This window comes from Ochotona curzoniae, unplaced genomic scaffold (assembly GCF_017591425.1).
Source record: "Ochotona curzoniae isolate NIBS_2020 unplaced genomic scaffold, NIBS_Ocur_1.0 contig_2210, whole genome shotgun sequence".
In the NCBI taxonomy this organism is placed as follows: Eukaryota; Metazoa; Chordata; class Mammalia; order Lagomorpha; family Ochotonidae; genus Ochotona; species Ochotona curzoniae.
Window position 1 is genome coordinate 53,236,351 of NW_024465369.1, and position 22,432 is coordinate 53,258,782.

At 40.9% G+C, this 22,432-nt stretch overlaps 1 protein-coding gene across 1 annotated transcript in view; it reads right to left on the reverse strand.

Annotated features, from left to right (window-relative positions):
• The window catches only part of RFTN2 (raftlin family member 2), a 66,591-nt gene that overhangs the window by 31,861 nt on the left and 12,298 nt on the right, over window positions 1-22,432 (reverse strand). Inside the window, exons 3-5 of the mRNA XM_040971936.1 lie at window positions 8,419-8,602; window positions 6,380-6,494; window positions 1,914-2,187 (exon numbers count right to left, since the gene is read on the reverse strand). Of these exons, the coding sequence (XP_040827870.1) occupies window positions 1,914-2,187; window positions 6,380-6,494; window positions 8,419-8,602 (573 nt within the window). The remainder of the gene's footprint in view (window positions 1-1,913; window positions 2,188-6,379; window positions 6,495-8,418; window positions 8,603-22,432) is intronic.

Below are 22,432 nucleotides of genomic sequence, written 5' to 3' on the forward strand. Positions count from 1 at the left end.
ATTAGCAGGAAGCTGGACCAGAAACAGAGAATCTGGGAGTCAAAGTGGCACTCAAATAAGGGATGGTGGCACAGCTAGCAGTGACCAAGTAAGTAAAAAAAAAACTGGCTCCTTATTTGTTTATCTTAATTGCTTTATAGTATTCTAGTTTGTTATTCTCCTTTTGAGGGGCATACAAATTATTTCTAAAATTTTTATGTCTCCTAGAACACATATAGGAGACTAAGTATAGAATACATATTTGGACATAGAAATATTGGAAATTGGGCAAATTCTTACTCTGAAGTCTATGAAGAGAAACTTGTGCTTGTGTTTATGAAGTTTAACATAGCCTGTATTGCAAAGAAAACTTTTTGAATTCCATAGATTTTGTCAGATTCTCCAAGAGGTTTTTTGTGCACTCCTTTTAGGAATGCATTGCCCCTCCCCCCAGTTAAGAGCTACTGCCAGAGAAAATGAGGCACACTTTAAATAGCACACAATTTAAAAATATTTAGAAATTAGAATCTAAAGATTGATGACTAAATTAAGTCATATGTTGGATCCGAAGCTGAAAAGACGAGAATTGGACACTGAATGTATGAAACTCAGGGTGAGAACCAGCATGGGTTTAAAGGTAGCAGTGTCAATAAGACAGTAAGTAGCTCTCTGACCATAGCTCCAGCAACTCACTCTTGCATTCTTACACTTTATACACTTCATGGAAATCAGCATGGTTGTAAGGCAGGGAAATGATGAGGAAAGGGGAGGATGGTGATGGTACGGTAGACAGGTGACCAGTTACGAAATGCTTCTAGTTCTTTCCCAAGAGACCGAGCGTGTATGGTCAAATGCCTCTCAGGCATGCTCAGGATGTTTAGCATGCCGTGTCATTACGTCCGAAGCCCGTGGCACCCATCTGTGCTTCTCCAGTGCCAGCGCTGAGCAGAGCACCAGTTCTGGACAGGTAACTTAACTCTGTGTGCATTCTGGGCCAGGTACGGGGTTGAGACCTTTGTAGGCCTCTCTTACGCACATCTCATAGCAGTCCCTGTAAGCAGGTCCTGCTGGACACTCTCTATAAAGAAACTGAGGCACCTCACGCCAGAGCCCATGCTGGATAGTGAAGGCACATGAAACCTTGCATTTTTTCTAGTGGATTAAGGGCACTTTATAAAAGTGTGCTCTTAAAAGACTGAAAGGTTTCAGCAGTCTAAAATACATGAATAAGATACTCTGAATTTCTTGGGAAGCCTTGGTAGCTGGCAAAGAAGAACAGAACTATTGTTTAAAGTTATTTTGGATTTTAAGCACTATTGTTCCAATAATTGTTTCATCATGATGTGCCATTTTCATACTGTAATTGATTAGGAAAGAAAGCCAAATTATTTTAGAAGTGAAAGCCATCCATGATGTGAGAAATGTCCACAACTACAATTCTCACACACCATTTATAAACACAGACATCAATAAGAACAGCTTTCTTTATAGACTCCCTTCTTCACTACATATTTATGGCCTCCAGTTTACAAGGAAATGTTGGATAACTAAATGGAAACTGATGTTCCACACAAAGTTTCATTGTGTCTGTGCCATCGTGTGACTTGCCAGGAACACCTGTCTGAAAAAGTGTTTCGTCTTATTTCTAGCCATAATAATTAGATACTAATGATGCTTTACATTAGTTCACCTGAGACTTTCTAAACCTCCAAAATTGTTTTTTTCCCCCTCTTATTTCTAAACGTACTTCACAAACTTATTTTGCTAAATTTAAACCAGTAACATGAGGCTACTTCAGAAAGTGTGTTAAAAAGTGGAATGGAACGCTGATTTTGATGCCCCCCAAATGAAGGCCCATCTAGTTTTTCATAAAATGCCTTGTCTGGATCTCTGAAGACTCCTTTCTTATTTTTCCATCTCCTCTTATCTGTTACCTTCTCCTTTTCTTGATTTAGAGGAAGTGGGGCTGCCATTTTGTTCCGTTTGAACTTGTCTGCTTTCATGAAGTTCTTCAATCCCACTTTCAGATGATTGCCCACTCAATGTTCCTTCACTCCAGTTTTTCAAGTTTTCTTCGGAACCATGTCTCACACGCAGCACTGATTCAAGGTCGTTGCCATGGTCAGTTCCATTGCAGAATTTAGCTGGTGGACAATACTGTGGTATGAATCCAACAAATTTCATTCCCTTTTTAGCAGCGACATTAATCTGAGGTTTAAATAGAGAGGGAAGGTCAGAATGTAAACTCTATTTGCATTAATTATATTATTAATTAACCTCTAGGCCACCTGTGGAAATTTGTTACAAGTCAGCGAAAGCTGACTAGTAAGTAACTCAAAACCCATTAATAAACCAGCAACCCCTAAAACAGCACTGTTCCTAGGATTAAGTCACACTATCATTGTGACTTTTCAAACAGAACTTGTACACTGAGGCAATTATGAGATCAGAAGACATATTCTCTGAAAGGTTTCTATTTGGGAAGCACTAACAGATCTATAGCATGATTTTGCATACTATATGATCATAGTCTCTGGTTGAAGTAGGATTTAAGAAGTCTCCAATAATATTATCAGACACATTTTCATGAATAAGGAAGAGACATTAATTTAAATGCAAAATGCACAGCATTTGTTTTTCTAGATTTGATAAAAAGAACTGCTAATTCTTGATGAAGGCACAGGCATAAAGTACAAGCCCAGCTCATATTCCTACGAAGCCTTCTGATGCCCCTGGACCAAATGCGCGTGGTTAAGATCCCACCTTACCGGTTAAAGCACAGGAATCTGAAACAGACCGAATGCTAGTGAAACGGTGTGCAATTTTAAGCCTGGTTTTGGAGGCAGTTGTTCGGTGTGCTAGTTAAGATGCCTGCATTCCAGGCTTGAGTGCTTGGCACTCAGGGCTGTCTCTGGCCTATGACTCCAGCTTCTCGCTCACCGGAACCCTGGGAGGCAGTGGTAATGGCGGAAAGTGGCTGGCCTTTGCCCCCGCGTGGGAGTGTGAGATGCCCGCACTGCGCTCCAGGATTCTGACTTCAGCCTGCCCACCCTTGGCTGCCGGAGGTAACCAATGCTTTTGTTTCAGTTCTTTATTCCATCCTTCTTTGTTGTATCTTCCTCCCTCCTTCCTATCTTGTGTTTCCTTTCTGTCTGCCTCTCACCCTCCCTTCCTTCCCTCTTTTTAAAAGATCGACTGATTTACACAAAAGTGAGAGAGAGAAAGAAATTGAGGAAGACTCCCCAAGTTGGCCCAGCAGCCAGGGCTGAGCTAAGCTGAGGCCAGAGCTAGGATCTCCACAGGGTGGCAGGAATTCAGGCACATGGGTCATCATCCACTGTCTCCCAGGTTTCCAGAGGGAGCTGGATCAGAAGGACAGCAGCCAGGGCTCAGCTGTGGGTATATTTTTTTAAAGGTTTACTTATTTTTATTGGAAAGGCCCATTTACAGGGAGAAGGAGAGACATTCTCCTGTTTGCTTCCAGATGTATAACGGCCAGAACTGAGCTGATCCAGGAGTCAGAAGCTTCTTCCGGATCTCCCATGTGGGTGCAGGGTCCCAAGACTTTGGGCTGTCTATTGCTTTCCCAAACCACAAGCAGGGAGCTGGATGGGAAGTGGAACCAGGACACAAACTGATGTCCATGTGGTATCCCGACGCTTGAAGGAGGAGGATTAGCGAACCGGACTATCACACCGGGCACAGCTGTGCGCGTCTGTAAGTGGCTACTTAACCCACTGTACCACAGTGCCTTCCCCACGTCTTTTGTTCAACAGGCAATTCCCTCAAGGGCAAGGACTATGTAGTGCCTTGAAGTGGTAATGCTCTAAGAATACTTCTTAAACAAGTTAAAAGAAGAAACAGCAATCCTTTTTTACTTGGCTGTGATTGTGAACATTTAAATTAAGTGTTCTAAATATTACTCAGGAGGAGAAAAAATATGATGGAGTTTCCAAAACAAACATGTACTGATAGAATGATGATAGAAGAAAGGTAGCATGAAGACCTGGGGCAGGATCAAAGGGCAATGCCAAAGCAGTTGACTACGGCCCAAAGTTTTGGGACCCTGCACCCATGTGGGAGACCTGGAGGAGGTTCCTGGCTCCAGGCTTTGGATCAGCACAGCACTGGCCTTTGCGCTCACTTGGGGAGTGAATCATCGGATGGAAGATCTTCCTCTCTGTCTCTCCTCCTCTCTGTATATCTGACTTTCCAAAAAAGGGCAATGCTCAGTCATAAGGGGCAGCTATACGGAGCTCCAGCCAATGAGGTGAGAGAATCCTGAGCTGGGGAGCTGGGGAGCAGAGACGATGGCTAGAGCAGGATCTTCTACTCCCTCCAGGATCAACACAGTGATTCTGTCCCAGTGCTGGAAGCCTTACACACTCCCCTGCCCAAACTTGCCTTCCTATCAGGTGTCCTGAGAGAGCAGAGTGGGAGGTGAGGAGAATACTGCACTTTATTAATTGATTTGGGTGGAAAATGCAGAGGAATTTTTCATAGTACGAGAAAATTTTAGCTAGAAAATCCGATAAAAACAACATATTAATGACTTTTCCATCTGTTAAGCTAGAGGATTGCAAGTCATGAAATAACATTTTTATTTTCTGAGTCCTGAGAAAAATCCCTAAAATTTGATTTACAATCTGGTAGTTCAGTAACCAACTTTTTACCTGACGCAGCTGTTCAAAAATAACATTTAGCATCATGTCTTGCTCTTGTTTATACTGAGGGCAATGCTCAGACACTTCATGTGCTAGGTTTCCTGGAACTTTATTCTTCACGAAATAACCCCATTCCCCTAATAGCTGAAATAACAGCACTTTCCTGTTTGAATAGCTCTTTATCTGTATCCAGGAAGTCAAATGCAAAACAAGGACTAGGTGACTGACCTACTAAGACTAAATTAGCAACTATATTTTTGTTTTCAAAAAACTTTCTAGAGTGGATTTATTCCCAGGGGAAAAAAGCTTTTCCCTCAGAATAGTAGTAAATAACTTCTGTACTTTGCTTATAAAATTTTAGTCAGATGGCTTTCTAAAACCCATAGTGAATAGCGGCTTTGTATCTCAATGAGAACTAATCATTAAAAACTATTACTGGCTGCACACAAACCAGAGGTAATTTTACACACAGGGTTATTTAAAGCTTGGAAACAATAGAAACAAATGAATGTATTCTATAGTTTCTTGCCTGGAAAGAAATGCCTTAGATTTTTGGCTGTGTGCATTTATATAGAAAGCTAAAATCTTATAAATATGTTAATGAGACCAAAGGCAAAAACAAAATGTTGTCATCATAAAATTTCATTGATTTGTGAATGTGTTTTCTTTAGTTTTAATCAGTACACATACAGTTGTTCAATTTTCCACTCGATTTTTAGTTGTTACACTGTATACATTTTTCCATCTTGATAACTACACTGTCAAGTTTAATACTCATAAATATTCTATTATGTATTGTTGCCTCCTTCAAAGTTGCCCAATTATTGGGAATTTGATTCCTTAGTCACTGTTGATGAAACACTTTGCACAGAAACAAACTTTTTCTTCTTCAGTTATTTTATTGATGCTAGGTCACAATATTAAAAATCGGATTTATGATTTTATTACCAAGTTGGCATAGATGGACACTATTGATGTGTTACAATGCCAGTTGTAATATGGATATTAACTTTTCTAAAAGCTTTACAAGCACTGAATATAATAATCTCACTTTAATTTTCTGTTTAATACTAGCAAAGTATTAATTCTGTTTTCATTTACATTGAAATCTGCTAGTTAGGCTAAATCTATTACAAATTGTCTGCATTTTTTACAGTTTCTGCTGTGTTTACTGCCCATGGACTAAGTGTGTCCGTGTAGGACTGTACCATTTCGTGTATTTGGATCCATTTCCTTGATATTTTAGAAAGGAAGTTCCCACAGAGACATTTGTTGTAGATTTCTCTTTGATCCTTTGTTTTTATACACAAGTTATATTTGTGCACTCACATTCCTCAGAGTTGTAAAAGCTTCCCATTTTCCATCATAGCCTTTACATCTAAAACATTCTCTTTATTTCACTTGAAATATGTAAAACCTGTTTCCAACAGAACAACTCCCTAGTTTTTCATCACCATTTAGTAATTGGTAGCTGTTCCTTCAAGTTTGTTTTAGCATTAAAAAAATGAAGCTTCTTATATATGTTGAAATTTATTTCTGGTAGACTCCATTCTGTTTCATTGGCCTGTATTTATCTGCTCCACTCTGTACAATTTGGTACAAGTCCCTGAATTCTGGTAGCAAGTCACCTATCATTTTCCTTTTTTTTTTTTTAAACAGTAAAAAAGGAAATTGATACAGAAGAAATATCAAATGTTTTTTAATATCCCATGGGAAGAAATGCATGCTTGTAGTACCTTTTCTATCAGCTCTTTTGCCACATCATTTGTTTGTGTCTCGTGAGTCAGAGGACATTCCTCGATCACAAGCCTTGGGCGCCTCTGTGCACTGGCTGCTGCTGGACGCTTGGGGCTGTAATAGAGAGAACAAGTTCATGGTTGGAGATCAGCTGTCACTTCCCAGCTAAGGCAGACATAGCTTTGTTTTTCTTACATGAAAAAATACCAAAAGCTCAATAATTTCCATTAAATGTCCTGAATTTAGACAACTGGTAATTTTTAAACTAGGAGAAAAGCTTCACATTTATTATAATAAGTTCCAAGAAATGGTTTTTGATTGTTACACTTCATTGTTATCAGAAAGCAAGTAGAGAAAACCTATATAAATACAAAAGAATATTGCCTGTTTTTCTCTTTTTCTTTTTTTCTGATCTTTTTTTCCCTTGTTTATTTTAGTCTTGTCAGGATGTTGCTATGTCTATTTGAAGTAATGCTTATAGTGGAAAAAAAAACGATGCATAAGTGGTTACACTGGACAGTGCACTGTCTCCCTTAAAAACGTGATCAGATCTTTGATAAGCCTTTCCTTTGCCTGAATCTTCCTATTTTCTGTCATTCTTTCTGATTTCATACCTCATTCTCTGCTTAGCCCTATCATGATTAGAGTGATTGTTGTTGGACCATCTTTATAAAGAGAAAGCTTAGTTTTTAACTTTGGTTTTTGGGATGCTTTTGGTAAAGGTGAATATTTGTGTAAAAAAACACTTAACAGCATTGTTGTTTGGTGGGTTAAGCCACCTGTGATGCCAGCATTCCATATGGGCACCAGTTAGAATTCTGGCTGTTCTACTTCTGATACAGATTCCTGCTCATGGCCTGCAAAAAGCAGTGGAGGATGGCCTAGGTACTTGAGTCCCTTCTACTCATATGGGAGGACTGGCTTTGGCTGTTGACAGCCATCTGGGAAGTGAAACAACAGACGGAAGATCCATCTTGCTTTGTCTCTCCCTCTTTATGACTGTTTCATACATAAATAAATGAATCTTAAAGAAGAAAAAGCCCTCGGTGAAAGTAGGCTTCCGGGATCTGGTCGGCTTCTTTGGCCTGGTGATGGTGACGGCACCAGCAGCTCACTAACTCTCCTGCTGGAGTTACTGCAGGAGCTTCCACATGCCCCAAACTTGTGTTGCTGTTCACTGACATTCTCACCCGGGACCTGTTTGTCTACAAAGGACTCAAATCTACCAGAAGTTTTAAGGAAGGAGGTATAAATTTCCTTGCTTCAATCCAGATTCAAGCACTGGAAAGAAAATATGCCTTAAACCAAAATACCCAATTATTCTTTGTTCTACTTTATTTGGCTTAAAACAATGTCTTCTTAAAGGAAAGGTTTGGCCTACTGGTTAAGACACCACTTGGGATGCCCACGGCCCACACTGACATGTCTGTGCTCCCTATCCAGCTCTGGCAAACATGTACTCTGGGCAGATGACGGCTCAAGAACATGGGTCTTGCCATCCAGCCAGGAGACCTGGATTGCAGTTTCAGCTTCAAACTTGAGCCTGGCCCAGCTCTGGCACTGCAGGCATTTAGGAGTGGACCAGTACATGGGAGAGTACTTTCCATCTCTCAAATATATAAAGCAAGTACAATTTAAAAAATATTGTTCTTTCAGACAGACAAAATTGCCATTTAAAAAAATTATTTATTCATTACTTTGAGATGCAGAGTGACAGAAAAAAAAGATCATCTATCTTCTGATTTATTGCCTAAGTGCTGGTAACAGTCAGGACTGGGTCGAGCTGGTACCTGGAGCCTAGAACTCCATCCTGGGCTGGGAGTAAGAGACAGTGACTTAAGTACCAGTGTCCTCATGTTCTGCCTTCCTGGGTGCATTCCCAGGAACCTGGGTTGGGAATTGAGTAGCCAGACTGGCATTCCTACATGGAATGTGGGTGTCGCAAGGGGTAGCTTCGCTCATGTGCCAATCATCAGTCCTCAGCTCGTCGCCCTTGACCTCCTCTGAGTACAGCTGCTTTCTTGAGTACCACGCTTACCTTAACTTTAAGCGGAATAGCACCACTCTGTAGAGGTAACTTGCTGGTAGGTGTTTTCGCTGCCCCACTGGTTGTAAGACAGGATGAATAGCTCCAACAATATAGCCTTTAAGATAATAGTCATCCACTTTCGCTACTATATCCAGAACTGAATTTATCTTGATGACCCTTGGGTTTGAGGAAGCTGAAATATCAAAAGGAAAGAAAAATTGGAACATGATTGAGATTGAATTTCCTATTATTTCTGTGTATGATAATACTAACGAATAGAAAACCAGTCATCTGAGTTAATCTGAAATAAGTTGCATTAACACATATTCTCTATCTTCCAAACTCATTTCTGAAAAAAAAAAAGAAAAAAAAAAGAGCAAAACTGACCTTAACAATGGGTAGATAACTGATATTGCCAGTATGTTGTAAAGCAGAAATGCAGTATCTTCTATGCTCTTCAGTTAAGGCAGCTTTATTTATTTATTTAAAAATATTTATTTATTTTTATTGGAAAATCAGATTTTCAGAGAGAAGGAGAGACAGAGAGAAAGATCTTCTATCTGCTGATTCAATCTAAGTAGCTGCAATGGCTGGAACTGAGCATATGTGAAGCCAGAAGCCAGGAGGTTCTTCCAGGTCTCCCATGCAGGTGCATGGTCCCAAGGCTTTGGGCCATCCTCCATTGCTTTCATTGCAACAAAAAGATTACATATCAAATATCCCATAGTATGTATGAAGCACATTTTGTTTACCTATCCATCGCTTGACAGACACTAGAGTCACTTTCTTCTATCTCTTGGCTATAGCATTGTGAAGAATTCTGTTATGGACATGGGTGAGGTTTTTGCTTTTGAGGTTTTGATTATTCTAGATGTATAATTCATACGAGGTTGCTAATCTGATTTTTAAAAAGTATTTAGGGCCTGGTGGCATGGCTTAGTGGCTAAAGTCCTCACCCTGAATGCGCCAGGATCCCATATGGATGCCCGTTCTAATCCTGGCAGCTCCACTTCCCATCCAGCTCCCTGCTTGTGGCCTGGGAATGCAGTCAAGAATGGCCCAAAGTTTTGGGACCCTGCACCCACATGAGAGACCTGGAGGAGGTTCCTGGCTCCTAGCTTCGGATCGGCACAGCACTGGCCATTGCAGTCACTTGGGGAGTGAATCATTTGTTTTTTTTTTTTTTTTAAGATTTATTTTACTTTTATTGGAAAGGCGGATATACAGAGAGGAGAGAGAGAGAGGAAGATCTTCCATCCAGTGATTCACTCCCCAGGCGGCCGCAACGGCTGGAGCTGAGCCAATCCAAAGCCAGGAACCTCTTCTGGGTCTCCCACGTGGGTGCAGCGGGGGAGTGAATCACTGGACAGAAGATCTTCCTCTCTGTCTCTCCTCCTCTATGTATATCTGACTTTCCAATAAAAATAGAATAAATCTTTTTTTAAAAAAGTATTTAGAACCTCTCTCTCTCTATACATATATGTATATATGTATAATTTATACATATATACATATATAATTTATAATTTATATAATTTATAATTTTATAATTTATATAATTTATATAATTTATAATTTATATCTATTATAATTTATACATATATACATATATATATATTTTTTACATCAAGCTACATCATTCTATGCTCTCATCAATAGTATACAAAGGAGGCTGATGCGATGAATCAATTAGCTTATCTTTTCCCTTGCAGCCCCAGCATCCTATATGGGCACTGGTTTATGTTCTGGCTGCTCCACTTGCCTTCCAGTTCTCTGCTTGTGGCTTGGGAAAGCAATGAAAGAAGGCCCAAAGCCCTGGGACCCTGCACCCATGTGGGAGACCTGGAGGAGGTTCCTGGCTCCTGGCCTCAGATTGGCTCAGCTCCAGCTGCTATGGCCGCTTGGAAAATGAATCTTCTTTCCTTAAATCTGGCTTTGCAGCAAAAATGCATAAATCTAAAAACAAAAGCAAAAACAAAAACTACTCAAGCTCTTTGCCCATTTTTTAACAGTCTTAGTTGTTTCTTAATTAATCAATAACAAAGAAGTTCTTTCCATATTTAGTTTAGCAGAGGTTATTTTAAATTTTTTTAAAAAAGATTTATTTACTTTTATTTGAAAGGCAAGGGCAGAGAGAAATCTTCCATCCACTGACTCACTCTGCAAATGGCTCTAATGGCTAAAGCCAGGAGCCACAGGAGCCCAAGGACTTAGGCCATCTTCTAATGTTTTCTCATGTGCAATAACAGGGAGCTGGCTTGGAAGTGGAGTAGCCAGGGTGCAAACTGATAATCATACAGAATGAAGACACTGCAGGTGGAGGTTTAACCTACAATCCCATAGTGCCACCCCCCTCCCAAGGAGTTCTTTATATAGTTTTGATGTAAACCCCTGATCAGATAAATAATTTGCAGTTATTATCAGTTGTTTTTTTTTTTTCTTGGAGTTTTAGGTCTTTGCTTGAGTACAATGCCAAATTGCAATTCCTATTAATTTAAAAATGTATACACTTTCTCCTCAAAAATAGTGTAAGGATAACAAACATTTTACTACTTTCCAGTTGTATTTGGTTATCTGGTAAGGCAGATTGAAAACAAAAAATTTTAAATTAGTGAAAGTGTAAGAAATTAAAAAAATGTAATTTGAAAATGCTGTTTAATTGACAAAGACAAAACATAAAAGTATACGTTTTGTGGAAGATAACATAAAAACTATGAAAGGAGGTGGGTGTTTCATTTTTGTGAAAGTGTCTTATTAAACTGTAAGATTCAGTCATACCGTAAGGTCTGTGCCTTGGTTTGGAAATCCTCCTGGCATTTTAACACCTGTAGGCCAGGCCAGGTGGTGATTGTGAGGTAGTTACCATTCTGTGTGTGAAATTCATTGTCTTTCCACTTTCCATAACTGGTCAGCTCATTGCTTGAGGTTTCAACCAACAAATTGTAAAAGAAACTCTTGAGAGAAGACTGTGAGACTTGGCTGTTGTTTGAGAATTTTCCATCAGTAATCCCAGGCAGGGAGAAGAAAGTTCTGCTCTCAAACTTGGCAGGATGGATGTCAGCGGCTTGGAAAAAATCTGGCATTCTCTTAAGAAGTGCAGCATCGTCAACATTCGTGAGAAGCCTGGGAGTCCTGGGAGTCCCGAATGTGGGAAAGGGGGGCGGGGGAGGAGTAGAGCTGGGAGGCAGGATCCGAGCGCTCAGAGGTTTTTAGGACTATCTTTATTTCACTTGATGTTCTTTTAAAAATGTGTGTGTAAAAAGATTTTCTTTTTAAAAATGTTTGTCTAAAAATGTCTGCAGAGGCTTCTGTTATATCACTAAGAAAAACAGCCAATTGTGTGTGTGTGTGTATATATATTAGATTTTATTTATTTTTATTGGAAAGACATATTTTCAGAGAGAAGGAGTCACAGAGAGAAAGATCTTCCCTCCTCTGCTAACTCCTCAAAATGGCCACAATGATCAGAGCTGAAATGATCTGAAGCTAGGAGCCAGGAGTGTATCCGGTCTCCCACGTCGTGTAGGGTCCTATCTACTGCTTTCCCAGGGCATAAGCAGGGAGCTGGATGGGAAGTGGAGCATCTGGGACATGACCTGATGTCCATATGGGATCCTTGTGCTTAAAGGGGGAGGATTAGCCAATTGAACCATTGCACCAGCCCCTTTTCTTTCGTTTAGTACCAAAAGTAATGGTATGTTTTATAATCAATGGCATCTCATAGTCAATGAAAAATGGTTACCTATACATACAGCAAAGTGACTGCACATATGTTGGCTAAGAGGATGAGGATTTGAAGAGGACTTGATTTAGTGATACAGAAAATCCCAAAGATTTGAAGTTGGTGCTGTGGTTTAGCATGTTAAGCCACTACCTGTACTGTTGGCATCCCATACTGTGCCAGTTTGAATGTTAGCTGCCCTACTTCCAATCTAGTTCCTTGCTAATTGTTTGGAAAAGCAGCAGAAAATGACCCAAATACCTGGGCCCCTGCACCCATGGGGGAAACCCAGAAGAAGCTCCTGGCTTTGAACAATGCCACTATTTGGGGAGTTGTCGAACAGATGACTCTGCCTTTCTCTGTAGCTCTACTTTTCAAATCAATCTTTGTAGAAGTGTCAAAGATTTAGCAGCAGATAAAAGATTAACTGGTTTAATTCTGAGTGGCTCAAAACACAGTAAGCAAAAAAAAAAATCTGACATGATATATGTTTCTATATGTTTCTTTAGGAGTAGGGGGAACCATGGAACTCTAACTGACATGATATTAATCATAAGGTACTAGGTAATCTAGTGGGCTCATGGATCGTCTGGCAGAGGACTGCTTCCGCATGAAGGGCGCTCACTGAATTCTGTGCCCAGCAGACCACCTCTGGGATAGTCTCTGCTTAGTTTTTTCTCTGTAGTGTTCATCATTATACTACTAAAGTATACTAGAATATTCACCTAATGACTTATTTAATATCTGCCTTCCACACCTGAACGAATGCAAGGGTTTGTATGTTTTGTCCATGGCCATATCACTATACCTAGAACACTGCCTGGCACTTGGAGGTTCAGTTAACATCTATCGAATGAATGAAATGATTCGAATGGGCTAACTCAGAGGCAGCAATAAGTACATTCAAAAGAAAAGTGGTCAGGGTAGTGACAGTAAGGAGGTAATTATCCTTTCGACAAAATCAGGGTATTTGAAGGGCTGTCCCATAGAGAGGCTAGTCGGTGCTTAATCATGGTGAGTCAGTTGTGCCAAGGAATTTTCACATAAGCTGCAGGTGGTAGGGCGGAACAGGACCCTGGCATGCTCATGTGAAAACATATCTCTATGGTAGAACAAAGTGGCAAAGAAACAAAGGTGAAAGAGATTTTTGTTCTACTTTACTGGAAAGAAGACTGCCAGCAACCTCAAAAATCCAGTACAAAATAACTCCTTACTTGACAAAATAGGAATTCTCCAGTTGCTCTTTGCCAAAAGGCCAAGAAGCAATAAAATAGGAATTCTCAAATAGCCCATCCATCGCTTCTCGGCCTTTTGGCAAAGAACAAGTTTAGTATCAAACAGCCTATCCACTCTTTCCGTTAGGGGGGCAAGGAGCCAGCTGTACTCGGGGACCCTCATAACCAAAGGTCTGTTGTTGGAATAGGGTGCCAGTGACTTGCACATTTTAATCATTTGGACATATTTTGACTGTTTTGATACTATCTGAACCTTCCATGCCTCAGCCCTACATTTTAATTTTCATTTGTGTAAGAGGAATTTATTTCAAAATGGATTTATATACTTCATAAAGAATTATAGAACTAGATAACGCCAGAATCATTTAGCGTAATAGCAAGCTGTCACACAAACACATACAACTACTAATTTCTAGCTGGATTCTGTCATCTGGCAGAGAAGGAGCCTCAGATCTGCCCTCTTTGGAGAAAAGGAAAATCAGCCATTGGGGAGTTGTTTAAGACACAGTAACTCCAAATGGACTGGCAGGCTTCAAAGGAACTGGCAAGTCACACCTTCCAAAAGATTCGATGTCATCTAATTCTCTGTGCATATGACCTAAGAACCTCTTACGGCCAATGCCAAGTCATGGGATTAGAAGTAGCAAAGGCACAATGATAATAGCAAAAAGGAGAGATGACACCAGGCAGAAAAAGGATGAATTATAGAATTAGATAAAAGGACTATGAAAGCATTAAGAAATGGTCACTTAACAGGGCTTTACATATAACATTAGCACAAATTAATCATGATGATGAATCAACCCCTCCCTCTTCTGTTCTGGAACAATTTTCAGAGGCAGAGATGTGTATGACTTAAAACTAAGCACCAGGGGCTGATGTGGTGGCATAGTAGACTGTTCATCTCTCTACAAGTGCCAGGATCCCATATGAGCGTAGGTTCGTGTCCCCGTTGCTCTGATTCCCATCTAGCCCTCTGCTTATGGCCTGGGAAAGCAGCTGAGGACAGCCCAAAGGCTTGCACCCTTGCACTCACGTGGGAGACCCAGAGAGAACCCCTGACTCCTGGCTTTGGATCATCTCAGCTCTGGCCATTGTGGCAGTTTAGGCAGTGAACTGTTGGATGGAAGACTTCTCTTTTTGCCTCTCCTTCTTTCTCTGTAAATCTGCCTTTACAATAAAAACAAATAGATTTTATAAAAAACTAATCACCAAGGAGATCACTAAAGCAAATAAAATTGTTGTTTTTTAGCAGCGGATTCTTGTCATGTAGAGAATGCTTGAGGGAACAATGGACTAAGTCCAGCTCTTCTGATCAGATTTACATCTTTTTACACTCTGAATGAGGTAAGGTTATTGTCTTGGGTGTCAATGCACTAGGATGTTAATGTAAGAAACACACACATGTAATTTTCAGGAATAATTATAAACCGAGGAATCCAGAAAAGTTATAAAAGGATGTAAAATACTGTGATCAGCACTAATACATATAACATGAATACAGACTCATGTATCATATTCATCCTGGAAGCACTGCTTTACACTTCACTGTTTCAAGTGTGCACATTCTCCTCTCTGGAGGCCTGCGTCTTTTGATACATAGCTAGCATCCAGCTACAGATAACAATTATCACGGTCAACACTTTCAAATACTCATTCAAGGGTCAACTGAATGACAAGTGAATGTGACATCAGCATGTTCAATGAAGAACGCTCTAGGCTGTTCATGGAGCACAGACTCTGGGACCAGAATGCCTGGGTTAAGAGTCCCAGCTCTATCACTTACTAGCCTGGTACGTTACTTCTCTTCCATGTGTCTCAATTCCCTCCTATGAAAAATGAGAATAGGAGCTAGAGCAGTGGCTCAATAGGCTAATCCTCCTCTGTCAAGTGTCGGCATCCCATATGGGAGTTAGTTCCAGTTCTGGATGCTCCACTTTTGATCCAGCTTCCTGATTATGGCCTGAGAAAGCAGTAGAGGATGGCCCAAGCCCTTGGGTCCCTACATCCTCATGGGATATCCAGAAGAAGTTCCTGACTCCTGGCTTTGAATCAGCTCAGTTCTACTATTGCAGTTATTTGAGGAGTGAATCAGCGGATGGAAGAATTTTCTCTCTGCCTCTCTTTCTCTCTGTACATCTTACTTTTCAAATAAAAATAAGTAAAGAGAATAATCATAGAATCTACCTTCTATTGCTGTCAGCAAGTCTAAATAAATTATTTTTTCTCTAGAAAGTAACTGATATGTAGAAAGTACCATGCAAGTATCAGCTGCTTTGTTAATAGAATGTCCTCTTCCCCCATACAAGGAGAGCTGGTACACTGTTCTCGTTAAGACTCTGAGGATCGAGAATCAAAGATGGCAGAATAGGGTAAAGACACGTTTAAACAGACAGAGAAATATTAGTCAGTGTGAAGCAGAGAGGGCACATTCCAGGAAATAGGAGAGGACAGAACAACAGCAGAGGGGTACCTGGAGACTGACAGACACAAGAAAGCAGCAGACACAACAGTGTGGTGTTGCAGTGACTGTTACCCCAGCAGCATTCACCAAGCAGGGATCTGAACTCCACCAGCAACCAGGTGGGAAGGGATGCTTATTGGGAGCTCCGGAGGTGAACCCAGAAAAAGAACTATCCATCCTGCTGGTCTGTTTTATTTGACCAGGGGCAGAGACAAAGTAATAGGTCCCAGATAGGCAGTGTGAGAACAGGGTGGATTTCACAGCCCAGTCTGCCTCCTAGAGCCAAATCAGGAGCCATTTTGCGTAAGGAGGCAAGGGCTATGGGACAGGACTGCGCATACACTGAGCTGGTAGTGAACTCATTTCTGGTTCAGTGAACTGCAACAATGTGGCATCCTGCAGGTTCCACCCAAGACAGGTCTGGGTAGCCCTCAGACCTGATGGCCAGAAGAACTCTAGAAGAACTCTAGAAGTGGCATATCAGGCGCCATTTTGTACAGTGTGGCAAAAAGTTTAGGACTGCAGGGGACAACAGTGAGCTGTGCATGTGCTGAGCTCATGAGAAATCACTGAACTTAGTGAATTGCACTGGTCCCACAAGAAAATAATACCGACTATGACATCATATGAGTCAAAATAGGTCCATGTGACCATCAGACCTAGTGGCCAACAGGTTCTGGCAAGATTACCACCACCAACAACCTAGCTATATAAGACACCTGGTGTCTCTCTAATCCTGGGACCTGCTCAAACCAGAAGTAGGAGAAAGTTTGTACAGACAACGGTGCAGCCTCAGCACGCTATCACAGGAGGTGGAGATTGGTAAGCCAAGCGACCAAGGTGGAAGTCTAACATAAGAACCCAGACCTGGAACTCACTGGAGAGAGTGGCACAACTGACTGCAAAGAGCTGTGTACCAACTGCAATAAGTAAAATCGCATTGTAGACCTCAGAAACCTGCCCCAAGGAGAAGACTCTGCTAACCAGAAGTACAATGATCAAGAGCAGAAGAAGAGACAAAGGCACATTGAATATTACTGAAAACTCCCCTAAAAAGGAGCAAAACCCTTTGTCCAGCTCAGAGTTCACTGAGGAAGACATCAAGTTGTTGATTTTGTTTTGTGGCTTTTCATTTTTCATTTAGTAACTGTGTAATGGAGACTATCATATCCAGATGTGAGGATACAATGCAGTATGCATCTCTACTTCCAAAGATGGACTCCCAGTGAAACTGTTTACTATATCTTGACAATAAGATGCTGGATTCCGCCATTGTCCATGCCCACAATGATGGACATATGACTGTGTGTGGGGAACTGTACTATGGTAATGATATAGTGGAACTCAATGAGGGGAGGAGGGAATTGGGAAGGGGATAAGGAAAATGCCAGGAGCCTATGGAACTGTATCATAAAATGATTTAAAAAAAAAAAAAGAGTATGAGGATCCATGTGGCTGGTGCAATGGCTCAGTGGCTAACTCCTCGCCTTACACATACCAGGATTCCATATGGGCCCTGTTTCATATCCTGGCTGTTCCACTTCCCATCCAGCTTGCTGCTTATGGCCTGGGAAAGCAGTAGAGGATGGCCCGAAGCCTTGGACCTTGCACCCACGTGGGAGACCCAGAGGAAATTCCTGGTTCCTGGCTTTGGATTGGCTCGGCTCTAGCCATTGCGATCATTAGGGAGAGTGAATCAGAAAATGGAAGATCTTTCTCTGTGTCTTTCCTTCTCTTTATACATATTCCTTTCCAATAGAAATAAATTAATTGAAAAAAAGAGTATGGGTATCAGGAAGCAAACCACCTCGGCTGAAATGCTGGCTCTGTCATTTACTGTATTATCTGTAACAAGTGACTCTATCTCCCTGAAATAGGGAAAATAATACTAACTTTACAGACTTGTTAGCATAATAACTGTAAACCTTGAGTTTCCTATAATGTAAGCATGCAAACAGCAACAATGTCATTCTGTTTTGATAAGACAGTTTCAAATGAAATTGTCTTTAGCAATAAGCTACTGTACTACTGCTTTTAAAATTCTTCAGGAAAAAAAATGTGGTGGGTGTTTGGTGCACTGCTTAACATGCCGCTCTAGACCCCTGCACCCTGTACTGGAATGCCCCAGAGAAGAGTCCTGGTTCAGCTCCCAGCTCCACCTTCCTGCCAATGTGTATCCTGCGTGTAGCAGCAGATGGCCCAGACACCTGGGTCCCTACTGCCCAACAGGAGAACTGGACTGAATCCCTTTCCCCAACCTGGCCCGTTCCCACCTGTTATTGGGAGCATTTACAGAGTGAATCAGCAAATGGGAGATTATGCTATGTCTGACTCCTTGAATTGAAAAAAAAAAAAGAACAAAATAGTCTCCTTGGGGCCGTCCCATGGCATAGCAAGTAAAGTGCCATGTGTATATGGGTGCTGGTGTGAGTCCTGGCTATTCCACATCCAAACCAGTTCCCTGCTAATACCCATGGAAAGCAGTGGAGAATGGCCCAAGCACTTGGGCCCCTGCACCCACATGGGAGATGTGCAAAAAACTCCTGGCTTCAGCCCAGCCCAGCTCCAGTCATTGTGGCCATATGGGTAGTAAGCCAGCAGATGGAAGATCTCTGTTTCTTCCTCCCTTTCTTTCTGTATCTCTGTCTTTCAAATAACTAGTTTAAAAAATTTCCAGCAGAGAGATCATAATAGGGATTTGCAATTTCCCCCAAACATGGCCCAACTCTGAGCCTGTTCTACTTTCCATCCAGCTCCCTGCTTGTGGCCTGGGAAAGCATCAGAGAATGGCCCAAAGCCTTGGGATGCTGTACCTGCTCGGGAGACCTGGAGGAGGCTCCTGTTCCTGGCTTCAGATCAGCTCAGCTCTGGTCATTGTGGTCACTCAGGAAATAACCCAACAAACATAAGATCTTTCTGTCTCTCCTCCTCCCTGTAAATCTGCCTTTCCAATGAACATAAATATTTAAAAAAATAATAAACCCACTGAAATGCAGATTATTATGCAATGTATCTAATTTAAAATTATTTATTTATTTATTCTTAAAGATTCATTTATCTTTCATTGGAAAGTAGTATTTACAGAGACAAGGAAAGACAGAGAGAAAGATCTTCCATCTGCTGGTTCATTCCCCAAATGGCTGCAATTGCTGGAGTTAAGCCGTTCTGAAGCTAAGAGCTAGGAGTTTCTTCCAGGTCTCCCACAGGGGTGTAGGGTACCAAAGCTTTGACCCTTCCTCTTCTACTTTCCCAGGCCACGGTCAGGGAGCTGGATGGGAAGTGGATCAGCTGGGACCCAAAGTCTTGCCCATATGGTATCCTGGTGGATGTAAGGCAAGGATTTAGCCAATAGGCTATCACACTGGGTCCCAATGTCTCTCATTAAAAAAAAACAGTGACAATTAATTCAAATTCTTGAACTTTGTATACCCTGAGTGAGATGGGTTTGGGGCTGTGCATGGCCCTTGGCTCATTTGTGTATGTTTTGTGTTTTGAATCATCCCAGGAGTTGGCAGACCACAGCCTTCCCCAGTCCAGGCGAGGCCACGTGGGTCTTTGTCAACCAGCTCCTGCCTCCTTGGACACTGAGAAAGTGACCCAATTTCTCTGCATTAGTAGGGACAGGAGGAGGATGGAGATGGAGGGTTAAGGTCCGCTCTGTTAACCAATGGTCCTCCTTCCTGCGTCACTGCTACAAAGAAAAGACAACTGAGGCTGGCAATGAATGTGCCTACATCATGCAATGAAGAACAACAAATGTGGGAATTATGTGGAGAACTTCCTTTTGAGTCATGCCTTTGAATTTTAACGATGTTTTAAGACCGCGGAAAGGAAACTGAAAGGCTGTTAGAAATGCTTTGGGCATTCGAATTGGCTTGCACTGCGAGATGTGAGGAAGGGCAAAGCTGGGAGTGGAGGGTGTGCAAATGTCGTGGTGCTCACCAGAGAGGCAGGATTACCTCTCCCTGAGGGCTCAGGGCCAAGCCTTTGGTTGGATGTCCCTGCCATGTTGGGACGATAACATCAGAGGCTCTGCTGCTTTGTAAGCACAGGAAATGAAGGGGCGGTGGTAGTTGTTTTGGCTGGAACTGGAACAGCACAGGCGGTGGGCAGCAGCTGCAAGCCTTCTTGCTCTTCCTAGCTCCCAGCCACCAGCAGTCATTCTCGCAGTTCTTTGGGGGGAAGGAACAAATGCAGTTGTTTACAGCTTTAGTGGGTGTGGCTGTTACTGTGGGGTTGAGATGCTCTGTGGTTGGTAAAAACTGAATCTTACAGGGCTATTGGGGAGACAACTGACAGAAGCAAGCACTTTGTGATTGCTTTGAAAACTAGACAAACACAAAGTGAATTTTCATTACCAAAATGAAAACATGTTCCAAGTTAAGTAGCATGTGTTCTTTTATTCTTATACATTCTAAAATAAATCACCCATAAGCTTTTTAAATGCATCTTTGTTTAAAAACTTCATGGGCGAAGACCCAACTTTAAAATTGGAAAAATAATCATATCCCAGTATAAAATTAGAAACCTGTCCAATGCTCAAAGTTTTTCTTTGATTTTGTAATTCTATGAAAATAGTCTAAAACATATATTTTTTCCACCAATTTACCCCTGATGATTGGTATCTATCTTTGAAACACTCATGAAACATTATTTCCTCAAATGCAAACACAACATGAAAACACTAACAAGTAGTTTTATTACATTTTCAAAAGGGAGTAGACTGTCAATCTCCATGTTATACCCAGCAATTAGAGTGGAAAATAATTAGTAACATATTCTAAGGACATAGTCTGAGCTAGGCACTATGCAATATGCTTTTCACATCAATTTTTAATTAATTCTTATAGAAAATCTATAAAGTAGGTATTATTCTTAGATGAGGAAACTCAGGAAGAGAGAGATTAGGTAAGTTACATAAAACGTTCCTAAGTAGTGAGCCTGAGACTGGGCCCAGACAAAAGGTCTCTGGAGCCCATGTCCTCTGGTGCCTACTGGAAAGTAAAGCCATGTAGATTTGCATCATATTAATTCAGAATTTGGGAAAATGCAGGCATGATATAGGCTCCAGTATTTAGACTGTGGTGAGCTGCTGAGTAATTTAATGTGTGGAGTATATGATCCACTTATAAAGGAGTATAGGATTTACTTATCAAGAAGTTTTAAATAATTTGGACGTAAACTATTACACCAAGCACATTTGACTTGTGTTATCTTTCATGTTTTTGATGAAAAGTACCACCTTGGTAGCTACTCATCAGTCACTTACTTTAGTTAAGGTAATACAACTGCCTCTTTAAAATATAGTAAAACTTGACAGGACACGTAGACCAATGGAACAGAATAGAGTTCCCAGAAATGAATCCATGCTTCTACTGCCAACTGATCCTTGACAAAGGTGCCAAAAACGTATACCAGAGAAAGGAAAATCATTTCAATAAATGTTTCTGGAAAACTGGATATCCACATGCAGAAGATTGAACCTCATTTGCCCACCTCTCACCCTACACAAAAATCAACTCAAAATGGATCAGAGATCTAAATGTAAGACCTGAAACTATGAAACCACTGGAAGAAAAAAATAGGAGAAATACATCATTTTTTGGATGAGATCCTGAAAGCATAGGCACTCAAAAACGAAACTGGATAAATGGGATTAGGTCAAAGATGAAGCTTCTTTACAGCAAAAGAAACAATCAACAGACTGAAGAGACAACCAACATGGTGGGAGAAAATAGTTGCAAACGATGCATCTGACAAAGGAATAATATCCAGAATATACAGGGAATTAAAAAACCCTGAACAACCAAAAATAAACCAGTTAAGAAGTGGCCAAAGCATCTGAATAATATATGAATAATTTTCAACAGAAAAAGATAGAAATAGGTAAATAATGAAAAAATTCTCAATATTATTAGCCACCATGGAAATGCAACTCAAGCCATAATAAAGTTACCACCTTGCAGTAATAAGAATAGTTATTTTCAAAAGAAATACTAATAAATGTTCGAAAGAGGTGGAGAAAAGGGGACCCTTATTACAGTTAGTGGGATGCAACTTAGTATGTCATTATGGAGAACAGTATGGAGATTCCTCAAAAACCAAAAAATAGACAACATAAGAACCAGTTATTTCTCTCCTGAGTATATGTTTAAGGAATATAAAGTTGTCATCTGACTCACACTCCTGTGCTCACTGTAGTAATATTTACAATAGCCAAGGTATGGAGCCAACTTGGGTGTCCACTGATGAATGGATGGATAAAGGAAAATGACAGGTGTACACAACAGAATATTATTCAACTGTAATGAAATCCTGACTTTTGCAGCAAAATGGAACTGGAGACCATCATTTTAAATTAAATAAGCAGAGACAGGAAAACACTATGCATTCTTTCTCAGGTATGGAAGTTTAGAAAAATGAATCTGAGCTAAGAATAGTAATTCTTAGAAGCTGGGCAGGGTGAAGGAAAGGGTATGGAAGGAGGAGAGGCAAAAGTTAGCAGGATTAGCAGGTACAATCAAAGGCAACAGGAATAGCAGATACTCCCCAGTGAGGATGACTGCATAGTAAACTGGAAAGCAGGGATGCAGGCTGCAAAAC